Raw genomic sequence first — 18,204 nt, 5'->3', positions numbered from 1 at the left:
TCCTTCACTAAACCTGACCAACCTAGAGACATGTCTCAATTGCACGAAGACGGAGCGTCGAACTAAAAGAGAGTTGGAGCCGGTGTCGTCGTAATCACCGCATATGGAAACCTATTGGAGCAAGCCATCACTCTTAGCTTTCCAATCTCAAACAATGAGGCAGAGTTGGAGGCATTGCTCGCTGGCTTGCACTTGGCAAAAGAGCTCTTCTCGGGTTCGACGCTTCGTCTATGAGCAACTGTCACATGTCTCTGGGTTGGCTAGGTTCTGCGGAGGTCCCGTCTGCTTTTGAACTTTCCTTCTTTTGGTTGACCAACTTCTCTTTTTCTGCTGATGTGGTGAATTCTGCAACGAAGTCTGTTAAAGCCTGGCTTTTATTACAGTTTTTGGCCGGTAGAGGAGATCATATTGGCTTAACTCTATAGCCCACTTCATGAGTCGCTGAGAAGTATTAGGGCTGAGGAGGATTGATCTCAAAGGAAAGTCGGTCATGACGATAACTTGATGAGCTTAATAGTAGGGTCGCAGCTTTCTCGCAGAAACTACAAGAGCCAAAATAAGTTTTTCCAATTTCAGGTAGCGAGTCTCTGCATCGAGGAAAGCTTTTGACATGTAGAATACCGGATGTTGGGCCCCCAGCTCTTCTCAGATGAGAGCTAAACTAACAGCTGAGTTGGACACTGCCGAGTACACAAACAAGTCCTCGCCAGAGACTGGCTTTGAGAGCAGGGGAGGTGAGGTGAGGTAAGTCTTCAGATTCTGGAAAGCTACTTCGCACTCCTCATCCCATTTGTCTCTTTGTTCTTTCTTCAAAGCTTTGAAGAATGGTCTACACTTGTCGGTTGATCTCGAGAGGAATCGGTTGAGGGCCGCTGCTCTACCTATTAGACTGTGTATCTCTTTCACCGTGGAGGGCGAATTCATCTTGAGAATGACTTTGATTTGATGTGGGTGTGCCTCGATACCTTGTTACGTGACTAGGTATCCCAAGAATCGGTCGGAGGATACACTAAACGTGCATTTACTTGGATTCAACTTCATGCGATACTGGTGGAGCAAGCTGAATGACTCGGCAAGATTTTCAATGTGATCTGCACGTTTTGGGGCTTTGACCAGCATGTCATCCATGTAGACCTCCATAGTTTTGTCGATCTGCTCCTTGAAGATTTTATTCACGAGCATTTGATAGGTTGCTCTGGCTTTCTTCAGCCCAAAGGGCATGACCTTGTAGCAGTAGGACCCTCTTTCGATGATGAAAGAAGTTTTCGCCTTGTCATCCTCGTGCATCAGGATTTAGTTATAGCCGAAGTAGGCGTCCATGAAGCTGAGCAGCTGATTGCCAGAAGTGGAATCCATGAGTTGGTCGATTCTAGGTAATGGGAAGTTGTCTTTAGGGCATGCTTTGTTGAGGTCTGTGTAATCGACGCAAACTCTTCATTTGCCCTTTTCTTGTTTTGCCACCAGAACAACGTTGGCAAGCCACTCTGAGTAGGAGACCTCTTCAATGAAGCCGGCAGCTACGAGTTTGTCAATCTCGGCTTCGATGATAGCGACTCGTTCGAGTGCGAAGTTGTCTCTTCTGCACCACTGGCTTGCATGCGGGGTTGACGTGGAGTCAGTGACAGATGATGTTCGAGTCGATGCCAAGCATGTCTGACAGCAACCATGCGAACATGTCTTTGTTGCTCCGGAGGAAGGTGGTAAGCTCCACCTTCTCTTCTGGGCTTAAGCGCGAGCCAATCCGCACTTTCCTATCTGGCTGGTCAGGATCCAAGGGTATTAACTCTACGTCCTCCTCGGGTTTCCATCCTTCTTCAGGAAAGACCTCTGGGCGGATTTCCTCAGCTTGGTCATGACGCTTTGATTGCTATAAGATAGCAAGATTCGGTTGCTCAACCTCTTCCAGATCTGCCTGGCTCACAGAGAGGAACTACGCTTGTTTGCCTTTCTTTAGCCTTTGGGCAGAGCATTTCCTCGCCATTGCTTGATCGCTGTTGATTTGGCCAACACCGCCCCCAGGGATTGGGTACCGAATTTTCTGATGTGTGGTGGAGGTGATGGCGTTGATCTTGCCAATCCATAGTCTACCCAGGATGTCGTTGTAGGGTGAGACCTCATTAATGACCATGAATGTTTGCTAGCTGATTACAGGTGGGGAGTAGACGTCGAGGTCTATCGTGCCCATGGTAACCGTTGTTGCACCATTAAAGCTAGTCAGCAATCTGGCTAATTTGTTGATCTTTGTCTCCAAGCCCATCTGTTGGATGACCGCCAGTTGTAGGATATTGGCTGCGCTGCCCTCGTCTGCATGGATTCGGTCGACCATGGCCTGAGCGATTTGAATGCTGATGACAAGGGCATCGTTATGTGGCATGTCGAGGTCGATCAGATCTTTCTTTTGGAAGCCGATCACAGGATCGTCTTCTGCTGGTGGAAGGTCAGTCGTGATTTGCGAGATCACAGTGGCTTGTTTGATCTTCCTCTTCTTTTCCTTACTGGTCAGCCCAGACTCCTCGGAGTCGGCTAGGATTGTGCTAATTCTTATGACCTTCTGGGGCGGCTCCTTGGCGGTGTCACGATCTTCTATCCGTTGGATGGCCTGCTTCGCAATGAATTCCGTGCAGTGACCTTCTCTCACGAGTTCTTCAAGATGCGTTTTCCAAGCAAAGCAGTTGTTTGTAGTGTGTCCGTGCGTTCCATGGAAGGCACAGTATTTGCTAGTATCCCTCTTGTCCGGATCTCCTTTCAAGGGTGGTGGTCTTCTTACCCAAGGTTTGTTCTTCACTTGGGCTAAAATTTGATGTATGGGAATGATGAACTTGGTGTAGTTCTCTCCTGCCATAACGTCTCCTTGTGTTTGCGACCTGTGCTTGTCCTTGTTCCTGTTGCTAAATCCGTCGCTTCTTTGGTCTGCCTGCTTAATCAGCTGATCTTCCGGCTTAATAGACTTCTTTACGATGATTCGATCGTCATCCCAGAGCGCATAGCGTTCCACGGTCGCGTAGACCTTTGCTAGAGTCTGGCCGGGAGTGATGGTCAGCTCGCGGTACAAGTTGTGCTCAGCCGAAAGGCCTTTCTTGAAAGCAGAAGACGCGATTTGGTCGTCACGTCCTACAATGTTGGCCTTTTCTGCTTTGAATCTTTTGATGTAATCTCGAAGTGATTCGTCGGACTTCTTGCGCAGGTTATACAAGTGGTCATGGTTCTTCTTGATTGTCCGATAAGAGGTGTATTCTTTGGTGAATACGTAAGTTAGCTCCTTGAAGCTGCTGATCGACCCGGATGGCAGAGTGTGGAATCAGTCTTGGGCAACTCCTCGCAAGGTCATTGCAAACGCCTTGCGCATCAGCTCGTCGTCGGCCTTGTGGAGGATCATGACACTTTTGAAGTGTTTTAGATGGCTCTCGATATCGGAATCCCACTTGAAGTGTGTGAATGTGAGTGTTGAGAATCGCTTCGGGTGAGCGGCCTACTCGATATCGAGGGTGAAAAGCGTAGAGTTCACCTAGTCCATCTCCTTACGTAGTGAATCCTTGAAGTTTCCTCTGGTCTTCAAGTCTCGAAATCGGTCGTTCACGAGCTTCTCAGCGTCTTCTGCACACATTGCTAGTCGGTTACGTTGGCGACCTCCACGTTATTGACTGACTTCCTCATTGTCCTCCGAGGGTCGACCTTCTCGCCTGCGCTGCAAAGGTGGCACGTTGGTGGACTGTGTTTGTGAAGGATTCTCTATAGCTTGTTGGTGATAGTCGACTCTTCGAAAGTGAGCAGCGGAGCGCCTTTCTTCATGATCCTCATTGTGAGGGTTATCTAGTTGACCTCCCTGGGGGCCTTGCCTTTTGTGAATGCTCCTCTGCGAATGGATAGCTGAGCGTCTTTCTTCACGATCCTCATTACGATGGTTGTTTGGCTGACCTTCCTAGGGACCTAGCCTTTGATGTACATTTCCCTCCAGGCCCAGGTGGGCATGGATGTCAGATCGTGGGCCCAGCCTTTCGCACACGTCGTTCCTCAGGCTCAACCTGGATGGGTGACTTTGTCCGCTCTGAGTACGGCTCGCGGATGCACGCGACATGTCAGTAGGCCAATCACGTTGTCGTCCCTCACCTTGTCTGGTTACTCCTACTCGACCTGCTTGGTACCCGTCGTGCTGCCTACCGTCCCGTTCGTCCATCCTTCTCTCTTCTCCCGATTGTCCAAGGCCAAGGTTTTGAACTAAGCTTATTTGGTTGAGGAGCTACCTCATTAGATTGCTTTGGTCGTCCATACTCTGAGCTAGCTAGTCAACTCTTAGATTAAGGTCTGCTTGACTTTGTGGATCGGGAGGAGAGAAGTGTGTGGAGCCCAATTGCACACGGGCTAGGTTTTCATGGGAGGTGTATGCGGGAGCGTGCGTCTAGCGTGGAAGCAACGGAGGGAATGCTTGAAGTTGCTCCAAGACCGAGCCTAAGTCAGTGGTGGTAACGAGCCCACCTTGATTCGGAGGCAGTGGCCGGTGCGGTGGTCTCAGCTGGAGGTCCGGTAGGTGGCACGGTGGTGAGAGGTAGTGGTGTCACAATGTCGATCGAGGGATCGTGGGTGGAATGGCTTTGGGCCGTTGCAGATCTAGCCATCGCGGCGGTTTTGCGTCTCGTCTTCTTGCTTCCAACCATGATTGTCTGGAAGCCTTCGGTGGATTGGAAAATAGGAGGAACGGATTCCTTGAGCACACGTTGAGTATAACTCGTGCTCTCAATGAAAGCACCAATTTGTGGGAGCAAATTTCCCCACGAGAATATTCGGCCCTTTCTTCTTCGCCACCTCTTTCTCCCTGCAAAAACAAGTAAGAGGACCACACCTGGGGGGTGTTGGCCAAAGGCCCTCCGATGCCTAAGTCAGTTCAATCGATCCGTAGAGAAACGATAGCTAAAATAGGGTGCGGGATGTGTTTAATGTGTAAACCGGGCAGCCGGACCCTTATGTAAAAGAGAGAGAGAGAGAGAGAGAGAGAGAGAGAGAGAGAGAGAGAGAGAGAGAGAGAGAGAGAGAGAGAGAGAGAGAGAGAGAGAAAGGAGGTGGCTAGGGTTTGAGAGGAATTTTCTGTAGAGTTTCAGTAGAGATTTCAGACGTACCTCAACCCTTGTGTGTGTCTATCCTTTTATAGTGATCTTGGAGGTTAGGGTTTCAGAGGAATAATTCCGTAGATGGAAGGGAATTATTCCTCCCCTATTTGGAATTGATTTCATTAATTAGGGATTTGATTTATTAGGGTAAATCAAATCCCTAATTGTGGTAGGTATCAAATCAAATCCTTTTTTAATTAGGTAACTCCTCATTTAATTGGGAATTGTGGTAGGAATCAAATCAATTCTCAACCTAATTAGGTAACATTCAATTTAATTGGGTAATTCCCAATTAAATTGAGTAACTCCCAATTAAGTTGATTAATTCCCAATTAGGTCAAATAATCCCCAAATGGAAGGAATTATTTGACGTAGGGTCTGATTTAATTAGGTTCCCACAAGTACCTTAACTGATGGTGAACAGAACAATGTGATCAAATCACAGTGGAGATGCTCTATGGTTTAATTCATGCCAGATACATAGCTACTAACAAAGGATTGTCTACAATGGTAAGGTATTTAACAATGCAACTTTATATAGGGTTTTTTCATCATGTTGGATTTCAGGCTTTCTAATTCAACAGTGTGCAATTCAGTTGGAGAAGTACAGGAACTATAACTTTGGCAGATGTACAAGAGTTCACTGCAATAAACAATGATGTCTGCCTGTTGGGCGGTCAGACATCCCAAGGTTAAATACTGTCAAAATATATTGTCCCAAGTGTGAAGACATATATACCCCACAATCCAGACACCAAGATCGTATCCTTGTAATAAAATATGTGTGGAAGCAAATTTCGTTCCACGGGAATATTTGTCTAAGATTCTGTCTCTCTTTCAGATAGAATTTTAGACGTATCTCAACCCTTGTGCATAGCCATCTATTTATAGGAGCCTCGGAGGCTAGGGTTTCAGAAGAATAATTCCATAGATGGAAAGGAATTATTCTTCCTTAATATGGTGAGATTGGTGTAATTAGGGATTTGATTTAAATCAAATCCCCAATTAAGGCAAGAATCAAATAAATTCCCAATTAAATCAGGTAATTCCCAATCAAATCAGGTAGCTCCCAACTAAATCAAGTAACTCCCAATTAGGTCAAATAATTCCCAAATTAATTGGCTTAATTATTTGACGTAAGATAATTTGCTTCCACAATCTGTATGACTTTTGCAAATGACTTCAATAAAGTTTTATTGAACATCAGTTTTTCAATGTTTCCTTGACAAACACTCTTAGAAATTGATGGAGCATATTTTGGAACCACATTTCCTCACCTTTTCTTCTTGACCTACGGCCATCTTAAACTGCAGAAGGCGAGTCAGAATTATGTTCCGGGAATATATGGCTTCAAAGTCCACAAAGAGGAATGATAAATCTTTTAGCTGCAAAGTTGCTCCTCTTGATGAAGAAAGGTAAAGGGGTCCAAGCAGTGTTGTTTCCCCTTGTAAGGTAAAAAAAAAAAACAGATGGTTGTTGCCAAAAGCCCTGTTTTCAATGTACGTTCTGAGTTGTTCGTAATGGTTATTGTAACTTGTTTAAGTGGAAAAGTTCATATTGTTTCGATCCATTTCCAAATACGCGTACCTTCTTTCAAATTTCATGCTTATAAAAGCTGAAGAGCAACCTCAGCCCTACTTACAGAGTCAGTTTTGTTTTCTTTTAACTTTTCTAGTTTTACCACCGCTGCTATTTATCTGCCTTTCTGACAGAAAAAGCTCATAACTTGCTGAAAGGGACCAGAAGCTTTTCTACCAGGAAAAAAGTGTGGACAAGACATCTTATAGGAAACCAATAGATAGTGATATAAGCAGTAAACCGGTCTATAAATATATTTTGAGCAGAATTAGGTCTAATACTGGTTGAGGATATGGAAGTACAGAAAACTGCTACCAGCATTCTAGGGCTAATAGCTGTTATAAAGAACTACAGAACAGTTTGGTATCACTTCCATCATTATATTACATTCAAAAGGGTATAAATATTATATATCAGTTTCCATGGACAAACCTAGCTCCAAACTATTCAAGGGTCAGCTAAAAGAGTGGTAATCTCAAGGGCCATCCATCAGATCACAACAATCACCATGCTGCAGTAGTTAATTTCTCAAAATCACGATGGATATTCTGAATGCCTTCAGTAACAGCATTTGCTTCTGATTGCAGCTTGCTAATTTCAAAACCTTTGGCCACATCGATTGACATCAGCATCGCCCGTTTTTCCTGCAAGTGCTTCATCATCTTATCAATCCGACTGATTGTTTCATTATTTCGGGTTCTGTCAAGAGTAGACTCTGTTATCTGAATTTCAACTTCTTTTGATTGGTTCTGAAGCTGCCCCAACTTAACTTTCATTTCTAGCAATTCCTTCAGACGATGTCGTACTGCCTTGACATCAAATCCCAACATTTCCAAGTCAACTAGTGCTTCCAAATTGCTATCAAATAAGTCTCTAGGATCGCCAACTTGCAACTTGGAAGTCTTCTCTACCAAAGAGGCAAAGGTTATCATATTTCCAAGTGCAGATCCTTCACGACAAACTGCTTTACACTTCACCAGAGGATGAAAATGTGGCTTTTGCGGAAATCTTTTGAATATTTCCATGGATTCAATACTTTCCCAAAATGGAGAACTTCTCACAAAAGGCAAATGTGGACTGTCTTGTTGCTCAACTTGTGTTCCTCTAACCTCATTTTGTTGGTTGGCAGTCCTAGCAGGATTACCTGGAGAACACAATCTTGATATTAGTCAAACTAATGACACCCAAAGGAATCTATTGAAAATTTTCAAAATAGCTTACTTGAGCACTCTATGGCTTTTACAGAATGCAATTCATCTATGCACAGTGATAAAGGTTGATCATGGGCACATGCCGTTGCAGATATTCTGGTCACAGCCACCTGAACTTTTTTTGTTGAGTAATCCATTGCAGAATCCACAGTTTTTGACCCTTTCATCCCTTCTTCAGAACCTACAAATTTAAGAAAGACATGAAATTTTAGACAACACAAGATAAAAAACAATAGGATAAGCAAGTACTTCCACAGGGGAAAAAACAATAAGGGAAAAGCATATCCCTATTATGTTAAGGTAACAATTTTTTTTTTGGTCTAGCAACACTTTGAATACATCCATGGTTTCAATTTTTTTCCCAACTGGAAAACTTTTTCAGGAAAGGCAAAGTGGACTGTCTTGTTGATCAGTGTCACCTGTTACACCAGTTTCAACCTGACTTCCTCTGACCTCATTTTGTTTGCTGGAAAACCCTGCAGGGTTACCTACAATACAACCTTGATGTTAATCAAAGAAACCAAAGCCAAAGAAATACTTTTGACAACTTTCTCAATTGCTTACTTAAGCCCTCTATTATTTTCTCAATATCAATTGCAGTAGCTTCAGTTTCTGCTTCGACCATTGCATCTTCAGAACCTGAGATTTTAAGAAAGCTATGAATTTTATACTATGCGGGATAACAATAAATAGGATTAAACAATTACTACCAACATTTTAAAAAGTGAGAAAAGGATAAGGAAACCCCAATTATTTTCCCTTTTTTTTCTTTTTTTTTTTTGTTCGTCTACCAATATGTGGTACTTTTCCTTGTTGACTCATTTTGACAAAAGAAAAATCTTAAGGGACTTAAGTAGCTCCCTCACACATGATTCAGTTGCAGAATCTACAGTCAGTATTACCAAAATCAGTGTATTTCTTGAATTCCAAAATCATTGTTTCTTAATTATGTTTAACTACCTCTATTCTTGAATCTTCCAATTTCATTTTCCTAATCACTCATCCAAATGTGGTAATTGAGTCGTATCTTTTTCACAACAAAAAATTATAGAATACAAAAGCAAAAGCACACCAGTCATGGGGAGCATTCAAATTAAATTGCACACGAGTTCCTGTAATTCATTTTACATAAACTAAAGGTTTTTCCAGGTTCTGATGTACCATACCATTATCATTGACAGCTTGAGTCTTAGTCAATTCAACTTGAGCAACAACTCCAGTTCCATTGTGCTTCTCACCTGCCAAATATAGAATTTATTCAGGCCACAAGTCTTCTACTCCATTGTGCTTAATTCAGGTTGCTAGCTACTCATTTCAGTCAAATCCCACATTGTTATTACAGGCAATTCAAATATATTATTCGTATCATCTGCAGCAAAAGATCCAACGCCATTATGTCCCTCAACCTCAACCACACATGCTGGTACACATTTGATTTTGTAAATATACACATCTATCAAGAATTGTGTAGCTCTGACACATTATACACACCTGTTGCTGGATCTTTTGAGTGTTCAACAAGATATTCACGCAGTTTTCCATTCCCTTTTATTTCACTGCTCACCCCATCTTCATTCCGTTCAACCTCCTGAATGAATCAATAAGAAATATGATGATCAACAAACTTAGGTTAGAGGGAAATAAATCTCAATAGGATGCCTCATAGTTTTTTGAATTAATTATAGATAAAATTAAAATAAAATATCATAGTTTTTTCTATTAACAATTGTCTTTAAAAAAACAAAAACAAAGATTTCTAGAATTATGGGCATGAGCCATCTTAGTCCTTCCTTTCACTTTTACAGCACCCTCTGAGGTATAATTAAGCTCTCTTGTGTTATGTAACACTCTTATATCAATATGTATATAATTAAAAAAGAAAAAGGAAAAAAAGGGGCCACTCTGTATTTCAACCATGACTACTTTAATCGCCAAATTAGCATGTATCCAGTTAGCTAACACGAGAATCATTCCTTTCTCTTGAGCATAAATGTTTTAATCCTTCTCATCATATTGGTCTTCCATTTGTTCGATAGGAAGCACAATGGTCTTGCCCTTCTACCCCAAAGCTTAATGCAGACTGTTTTGATACGTAGAGAGATATAGAAGGAAGCGTAGCATACAGGCTTCAGATATACCTCTATGGAGAGCAGACATGATGTTCCAGCATGAGATCCCCCTGTTAGTTCAGAATCTGACCTTATACCAGAAGATTCAATGTTGTCTAGTCCATACTCATCTTCAACATCTTCTTCATCAGCATTTTCGATTTCACTGCCCTTCTTGACTGCAACAATTTATACACATTTGGTTTAGTGGATTACCTTACCCAATGAATATGTTAATACAGAAATAATATCATGTAATGTTAATCAGTACGGATATATGCCTCTGGCTATTGATATTTTCACCAGGCAATTCCAGTGGCCTGCTCCTCCCCTCATGTCTCACTCTTAGACAAAGGATACCAACTTCAGAATTTTGTGGTTTACCTTTTCGTTTATCAGAAACTATTGTTCGATTGTCCAGTCCTCCAACCTGCTGTTGCTTAGTCTTCTGCAATGGGAATAAAATGCATTCTGATTAGGACCATCAGGTGTCAGAAGAAACAAAACCAGAGGAAAAAATAATGCATTTTTGTACATCACTTCTTACATTCAAATGTATGCTTCTCAGCATAGAAACTCAAACTTACCTATGGTCCAAACAAGTTGACCATCATACCCATAATTAACAAGCCATGACACCCCCTGTCCTTTTCCCATCATAAAACAAGACAAAAATATACATACCTTAAAGTAAGGAACCCAGTTTCCATTGATCATAGTAACCCGTTTTCTATTGATCATAGTAACCCATCTTCCATCCGTCCAGTACATGCGAGGCCTCAATTCTGACTGACTGTATTGCTTCACCTCCTCTGTGAATTTAAAACCGACCATATACTTATTTCCTGTAAGAACTTTTTTAATCACTCCAACCCACCAACCCATATCACAGAATGCATCCACCTTTTCCAGCAACCTAAAATCTCTTTCCGCCAACTTTGGAGGCTGAGGCCGAATCTGTTTGACACCTACGACCACTTTAACATCATAGTTGTTTGAGCTCTTATATTGAAGCAAGAAAGAGTTGACCCCTAGTTCACCAAGATAAATTGCTGGGAACCAAGCACAGAATAGATGTTCTCTGTTGAGATTCACTTCCACTGCTGTCCCAGGGCTGAAAATTGATCCCGCCATCCTCTTTGAACAATTAGTGAAAAATATCAGTTTTCTTTCTATTAGAAGCACAGCATATAGAAATTTCTATCATCCCTCAAAAATAGGAATCCAGATATATTGCAAATGAGATAAAGGAATGAGCTGAAAACGCATGAACTTGCAAACATATAAGTAAAGACCTCAATAAATCCAAACTTAAAACTCCATAAAATTACAAATTCCTAACAAACACCACAATATCAGAGAAGGCCCAGAAAAAAATTAGAAAGCACAAACAAACCTGATATCAAGTACTGGTTCGGACCAAGGACAACAAGCAATAAAAATAACAACTTTGGTTGATAATTCAAGAAAATCAATGGAATAGTCAAGAGAACCAATGATACTCATGACAACCGGTATTAAAGAAAACATGAACACGGATAAACTGCTCTTAAAAAGTGCAACAACATAAAAAGATTATCTTTTTAGGAAAAAAAATAAGAATCTAAAAGCAGAACAACGAAGGCAAGGCCAATGTACAAAAAACAACCTGCATGTTCTTAAATCATGAAAATCCATGTTAGAAAGCTCCAAAAACAATTCATTGCTAAACAAAAGAAAGCTCATGCAAGCATAAACCAAGTCCAAATCCTATATTAAAAAGACAAACCCATATGCATTATTAAAATGTAGAACTAGTACCTCCTTCTGGGCACCAACCCATATGCCTTCCTGCAAATCCCAATGAGGCCGCAGCTCAGAGCGCCTTAACTCAAGCAGATCAGGTGGGTTTTTGAAACCCACCGTATACTTGTCATCCTCAAACCTCATCACAACCCCGACCCACCAAGCATCACGGTAAGAGGCGTCTACGACGTCGGCTGGCTCCAAGGGCTCGTCAGGATTGTCAGGAGGCGGCACTGGCCGGATGGAGCGCACGTCAACAAGCTCAGTGAGTGGCTTGTTTGGGTCATCGTCAGAGACCAGACTCTCGTACTGAACCAGAGCCTTGCTTGAGTTGCCAAGGCTCCTCCTTTTCTTCTTTGGTGAGCGATCTGAGGGTTGTGGGTCAAGGATTATGGCTGGGAACCATGCACCTTTGTACCCGTCTTCGTTGCTGCAAACTTCTACCTTTGAATCCTTGCTCAAATGCGCTTGGCTCCGCTTTACAACCATTTTCTTACTTGTGTTCTCTCACTTTTTAGTTCTCCAAAGAAAAACAGATGAAAAAAAACCTCTTTAAGTAACAAATTGATGAACGCCAAAGCAGGAAAGGTGATAATTTCACAGACCTTTCACAGACCTCATAACCATTTGCAATAAAAATAGTAATATCTAGTCAAGGTCGATAAAAAGAGTAGTATTATTTAGTCAAGGTCAAGTTGAACAATTTGTCGCGTAGATCAAGTTTTGTTGGAAACGACAGGCTTTTAGTCGACCCACTGAGAGTTGATGGATTGGATTGGATGTTTGTTGGGCTTAGGCCCACCTTCATACCAAACAAATTTTTTTTGAATAATACTGGCTGATAAATTCATATACCACACTTTCACTATAGAATTTCAAGATTGAGGATATAACAATAATTCTATAGGGAGAGCCTTACCAATTTGATTCACCAACTAACCTATTTGATCTAATGGTTAAAAAATAGAACCTAAGAACCATAAATAAGACGCTCACTATAGAATGACTCGAGGATATAGTAGTACATACTGAGAATTGTTTGTTACCAGCATTCTAGGGCTAATGGCTGTTATAATAAAAAAAAAAGCTACAGAAAAGTTAATCTAAAGGGTGTAAATATTATATCATTACATTCAAAAGGGTATATATATGTATATTATATAACAGTGTCGAAGGTTAGCAAAAGGGGTGGTAATCTAAAGGGTGTCATCCATCAGAATCACAACAATCACCATGCTGCAGCAGCTAATTTCTCAAAATCACAATGGATGCTCTGAATGCCTTCAGTGATAGCATTTGCCTCTGATTGCAGCTTGCTAATTTCAGAACCTTTGGCCGCATTGATTGACATCAGCGTTGCCCCTTTTTCCTTCAAGTCCTTAATCTTCTTATCAATCCGACTGATGGTTTCATTGTTTCTGGTTCTGTCCAGAGTACACTCTCTGATCTGAATGTCAACTTCTTTTAATTGGTTATGAAGCTGCCCCAACTTAACTTTCATTTCAACCAACTCCTTCAGACGATGCCGTACTGCCGTTACATCAAATCCCAACATTTCCAAGTCAACAAGTGCCTCCAAATTGCTATCAAATATGTCTCTAGGATCGCCAACTTGCAGCTTGGAAGTCGTCTCCACCAAAGAGGCAAAGGTTATCATATTTCCAAGGGCGGATCCTTCACGACAAACTGCTTTAGACTTCACCAGAGGATGAAAATGTGGCTTTTGCGGAAATCTTTTGAATACTTCCATGGATTCAATACTTTCCCAAAATGGAGAACTTCTCACAAAAGGCGAATGTGGACTGTATTGTTGCACAACTTGTGTTCCTCTAACCTCATTTTGTTGGTTGGCAGTCCTAGTAGTGTTACCTGGAGAACACAATCTTGATATTAGTCAAACTAATGACACCCAAAGGAATCCATTGAAAATTTTCACAATAGCTTACTTGAGCACTCTATGGCTTTTACAGAATGCATTTCATCGATGCACAGTGATAAAGGTTGATCATGGGCAGATGCCGTTGTCAAGTAATCCATTGCAGAATCCACAATTTTTGTCTCTCTCTTGGCTTCTTCAGAACCTGCAAATTTATGAAAGACATGGAATTTTAGACAACACAAGATAAAAATGAATAGGATAAGCAAGTACTTCCCAAGGGGGAAAAACAATAAAGGAAAAGCATATCCCTATTATGTTAAGCTAGCATTGTTATTGGTCTAGCAACATTTTGAATACATCCATGGTTTCAATTTTTTTCCCAACTGGAGAACTTTTCAGAAAAGGCAAAGTGGACTGTCTTGTAGACATTACAACAATATTAAGGGATTTAAATGTAGCTTCACACGTGATTCAGTTGCAGAAAGCACACTCAGTATTACCAAAAGTCAGTATATTTCTTGAATTGTGAAATCAATGTTTCTTAATTATGTTTCACTCCCTGTATTTATTGACTCTTCCAATTTCATTTTTCCTAATCACTCATCCAAATGTTGTACTTGACCCGTATCTTTTTCACAGCAAAAAATTATAGAATACTAAAGCAAAAGCATATCAGTCATGGGGAGCATACAAATTAAATTGCACACGAGTTCCTGTAATTTTTTTACATAAACTAAAGGTTTTTCCAGGCTGTGATGTACCGTACCATTATCATTGGCAACTTGTGTCTTAGTCAATTCAACTAGACCAACAACTCCAGTTCCATTTTGCTTCTCACCTGCAAAAAAACAGAACTTATTCAGGCCACAAGTCTTCTATTCCATTGTGCTTAATTCAGGTTGTTAGCTACTCATGCATGTCAAATCCCACATTGTTATTACAGGCAATTCAAATATATCATTCGTATCATCTGCAGCAAAAGATCCAATGCCATTATGTTCCTCAACCACACATGCTGGAATACATTGGATTTTGTAAATATACACATCTATTGAGACACATTATACATACCTGTTGCTGGATCCTTTGAGTGTTCAATAAGATATTCAGGCAGTTTTCCCTTCCCTTCTATTTCACTGCTCACTCCATCTTCATTCTGCTCAACCTCCTGCATGAATTAATAAGAAATATCATCATCAATGAAATTGTGTTAGAGGGAAATAAATATCAATAGGATGCCTCCAAATCCATACTTATTCCAGAGATTAAGTAAAGCCGAATACATTTTTTGAATTAATTATAGATAAATATAAAATGAAATATTATAGTTTTTTATTAATAATTGTCTTCATAAAAACAAATCATCTAGTAAGGTCAATATTAAATATTTGTAGAATTACGAGCATTTTCCATTTTAGTCCCTCCCTTCACTCATACACCACCCTACGAGATAAAATTAAGCTCTCTTGTTTTTTGCAACAATATTTCTAACTTTTTTTTAATATATAAGATTAATGTAGACTGCAGTTTTGATAAATAGAGAGATGTAGAAGAAGCATAGCATACGGGCTTTAGATATACCTCCATGGGCAGCAGACATGATGTGTCAACAAGAGATCCCCCTGTTAGTTCAAAATCTGACAGTATACCCAAAGATTCAATGTTGTCTCGTCCATACTCATCTTCAACATCTTCATCTGCCTTTTTTATTTCACTGCCCTCCTTGACTGCAAATAATTATACATGTTAATATAGAAACAATATCATGTAATGATACTCAGCTTGGATATATGCCTCTGACTATTGATTTTTTCACCAGGCAATTTCAGTGGCCTGCCCCTCCCCTCATGTCTCAATCTTGGCCAAGGATATCAACTTCAAAATTTTGTGGTTTACCTTTTCGTTTATAAAAAACTATTGTTTGATTGTCCAGTCCTCCAGCCTGCTGTTGCTTAGTCTTCTGCAATAGGAATAAATGCATTCTAATCAGGACCATCAGGTGTCAGAAGAAACAAAACCAGAAGAAAAAATAATGAATCTTTTTTTTTTTTTTTTTTTTTTTGTATATATCACTTGTTACATTCAAATCCCTTCAGATGCTATCAACTTATAAAATTCATATAATGAGGGCAGGTTAATGAGGTTTTGTGAGGGAAGACTTGACTTATGATTTTGTTTACCCCGAAAGGAACACTCAGCAATAGGAGAATACATACCAACAACACATTTTGAGAGTTCACTTACCGCACCATCTCTAACTGGGGCTTCTTTGCTTGATGTTTTAACTGGCGTTCTCCTTCGAAATAATTGTGCAAAAGATACGGAATCTTCTGAATGTCCATATATTAACTTCTTGGACAGACCTAAAATGGTTGCATCATCGTTAGGTTTCTGATTAATTTTTAGTTTCTTTTTGGTCTTTCCATAAGGTGAATTATCAATGCAAGGACTCAAGTCCTCCGACTGATTCTTCCACGAAATCCTCGAACAAGGTGTTTTTTCTTCATTATTATCCTTGGTAGCACCTGAACTTTCAAGTGCTGTAGCTAACTCAGAACTACTGAAACTCTCACATGTGAGCTTTGATCGTACTTCATGGTCCCTACTAAAGTGACCTTCCTGAAAAGAAAGGGCAAAAATTTAGCCACCCACAAATAATTTGAGACCATGTATGATTCTCAGTAATAGAAACTCAAACTTACCTATGATCCAAATATGTTTACCATCATACCCATAAAGTAACAAGCCGAGACAACCCCCTGCCCTTTTCCCATCATAAAACAAGACAAAAATAGACATACCTTAAAGTAAGGAACCCAGTTTTCATTGATCATAGTAAACTGTTTTCCATTGATCAAAGTAACCCATCTTCCATCCGTCCAGTACATGTGAGGCCTCAAATCTGACTGATTGTATTGCTTCACCTCCTCTGTGAATTTCAAACTGACCATATACTTTTTTCCTGTAAGAACTTTTTTAATCTCTCCGGCACACCAACACATATCAAAGAATGCATCCACCTTTTCCTCCAACTTAAAATCTCTTTCCGCCAACTTTGGAGGCTGAGGCCGAATCTGTTTCCCACCTACGACCACTTTAACATCGCAGTTGTTAGAGCTCTTATATTGAAGCAAGAAAGAGTTGACCCCTAGTTCCCCAAGATAAATTGCTGGGAACCACGCACAGAATAGATGTTCTTTGTTGAGATTCACTTCCACTGCTGTCCCAGGGCTGAAAATTGATCCCGTCATCCTCTTTGAACAATTTGTGAAAAACATCAGTTTTCTTTCTATTAGAAGCACAGCATATAGAAATTTCTATCACCCCTCAAAAATAGGAATCCAGATATCTTGGAAATGAGATAAATGAATGAACTGAAAAGGCATGAACTTGCAAACATATAAGTAAAGACCTCAATAAATCCAAACTTAAAACTCCATAAAATCACAAGTTCCTAACAAACACCACAATATCAGAGAAGTCCCAGAAAAAATATTTGAAAGCACAAACAAACCTGATATCAAGTACTGGTTCGGACCAAGGACAACAAGCAATAAAAATAACAACTTTGGTTGATAATTCAGGAAAATCAATAGAATAGTCAAGAGAACCAATGATACTCATGACAACCGGTACTAAAAAAAACAAGAACACGGATAAACTGCTCTTAAAAAGTGCAACAACATAAAAAAATTATCTTTTTAGGAAAAATAGAAATTATTTTAAGGAAAAAAAAAAAGAATCTAAAAGCAGAACAACAAAGGCAAGGCCGATGTACAAAAAACAAACTGTACGTTCTTAAATCATGAAAACCCACATGCATTATTAAAATGTAGAACTAATACCTTCTTCCGGGCACGAACCCATATGCCGTCCTGCAAATCCCAATGAGGCCGCAGCTCAGAGCGCCTTAACTCAAGCACATCAGGTGGGCATTTGAAACCCACCGTATACTTGTCATCCTCAAACCTCATCACAACCCCCACCCACCAAGCATCAAGGTAAGAGGCGTCTACGACGTCGGCTGGCTCCAAGGGCTCGTCAGGATTGTCAGAAGGCGGCACTGGCCGGATGTAGCGCACGTCAACGAGCTCAGTGAGTGGCTTGTTTGGGTCATCGTCAGAGACCAGATTCTCGTACTGCACCAGAGCGTTGCTTGAGTTGCCAAGGCTCTTCCTTTTCTTCTCCCGTGAGAGATCTGAGGGTTGAGGGTCAAGGATTATGGCTGGGAACCATGCACCTCTGTAACCCACTTCGTTGCTGCAAACTTCCACCTTTGAATCCTTGCTCAAATGCGTTTGGCTCCGCTTCACCACCATTTTCTTGTTTTCTAGATATTTTCTTGCTTTCTCTCACTTTCTCCAAAGAGAAAAACAGTACTATATTTAGTAACAGAGCGGTCAAGGTCAAGGATTTTTTTTGTCCGTCCAGGACTCTCAAATTGTGTATCTCTGGTGAAACGACTCATCGTAAATTTTGAAGGATTGTCGTGTAAAACAAGTTTTGTTCGAAACGACAGGCGTTTGTCGCACTAGGAGTTA

At 40.7% G+C, this 18,204-nt stretch overlaps 3 protein-coding genes across 3 annotated transcripts; all 3 read right to left on the bottom strand.

Moving 5' to 3' along the window:
* LOC109947270 lies at positions 1,616–4,613 on the bottom strand. Its single transcript, XM_020557199.1, has 3 exons — positions 4,474–4,613; positions 2,150–3,266; positions 1,616–1,867 (listed from the first exon to the last, which is right to left on the bottom strand). Exons 1-3 carry the CDS (start codon positions 4,611–4,613, stop codon positions 1,616–1,618), a joined length of 1,509 nt encoding a protein of 502 aa, XP_020412788.1.
* LOC18787396 (DUF724 domain-containing protein 7) lies at positions 6,910–12,403 on the bottom strand. Its single transcript, XM_020558423.1, has 10 exons — positions 11,800–12,403; positions 10,684–11,136; positions 10,384–10,447; positions 10,030–10,178; positions 9,383–9,479; positions 9,058–9,129; positions 8,456–8,530; positions 8,311–8,379; positions 7,902–8,072; positions 6,910–7,824 (listed from the first exon to the last, which is right to left on the bottom strand). The coding sequence occupies exons 1-10, from the start codon at positions 12,271–12,273 to the stop codon at positions 7,184–7,186; spliced, it is 2,265 nt and encodes a 754-aa protein (XP_020414012.1). The 5' UTR covers positions 12,274–12,403; the 3' UTR covers positions 6,910–7,183.
* LOC18785782 (DUF724 domain-containing protein 3) lies at positions 12,799–17,993 on the bottom strand. Its single transcript, XM_020556625.1, has 9 exons — positions 17,509–17,993; positions 16,465–16,917; positions 15,908–16,282; positions 15,560–15,623; positions 15,245–15,390; positions 14,735–14,831; positions 14,430–14,501; positions 13,731–13,865; positions 12,799–13,653 (listed from the first exon to the last, which is right to left on the bottom strand). The coding sequence occupies exons 1-9, from the start codon at positions 17,980–17,982 to the stop codon at positions 13,013–13,015; spliced, it is 2,457 nt and encodes an 818-aa protein (XP_020412214.1). The 5' UTR covers positions 17,983–17,993; the 3' UTR covers positions 12,799–13,012.

The sequence above is a fragment of the Prunus persica genome, chromosome G2 (assembly GCF_000346465.2).
Source record: "Prunus persica cultivar Lovell chromosome G2, Prunus_persica_NCBIv2, whole genome shotgun sequence".
NCBI lineage: Eukaryota > Viridiplantae > Streptophyta > Magnoliopsida > Rosales > Rosaceae > Prunus > Prunus persica.
This window is presented reverse-complemented; position numbering and strand designations above follow the sequence as displayed.

Excerpts from the sequence above, each read along its gene's own strand:
- LOC109947270 (XM_020557199.1), bottom strand. The coding sequence starts at position 4,613 with ATGGCTAGATCTGCAACGGCCCAAAGCCATTCCACCCACGATCCCTCG. Across the intron at positions 3,267-4,473 it reads GCCACTGCCTCCGAATCAAG|CTTCAAGGAGCTAACTTACG; the intron begins GTGGGCTCGTTA and ends GTCGATCAGCAG. Across the intron at positions 1,868-2,149 it reads TCGACGTCTACTCCCCACCT|CAATCAAAGCGTCATGACCA; the intron begins GTAATCAGCTAG and ends GCTATCTTATAG.
- LOC18787396 (XM_020558423.1), bottom strand. The coding sequence starts at position 12,273 with ATGGTTGTAAAGCGGAGCCAAGCGCATTTGAGCAAGGATTCAAAGGTA. Across the intron at positions 10,179-10,383 it reads AGTTTCTGATAAACGAAAAG|TCAAGAAGGGCAGTGAAATC; the intron begins GTAAACCACAAA and ends AAATTGTTGCAG. Across the intron at positions 8,531-9,057 it reads TCAAGCTGTCAATGATAATG|GTTCTGAAGATGCAATGGTC; the intron begins GTATGGTACATC and ends TTAAAATCTCAG.
- LOC18785782 (XM_020556625.1), bottom strand. The coding sequence starts at position 17,982 with ATGGTGGTGAAGCGGAGCCAAACGCATTTGAGCAAGGATTCAAAGGTG. Across the intron at positions 14,832-15,244 it reads CATGTCTGCTGCCCATGGAG|GAGGTTGAGCAGAATGAAGA; the intron begins GTATATCTAAAG and ends TAATTCATGCAG. Across the intron at positions 14,502-14,734 it reads CTCAAAGGATCCAGCAACAG|GTGAGAAGCAAAATGGAACT; the intron begins GTATGTATAATG and ends GTTTTTTTGCAG.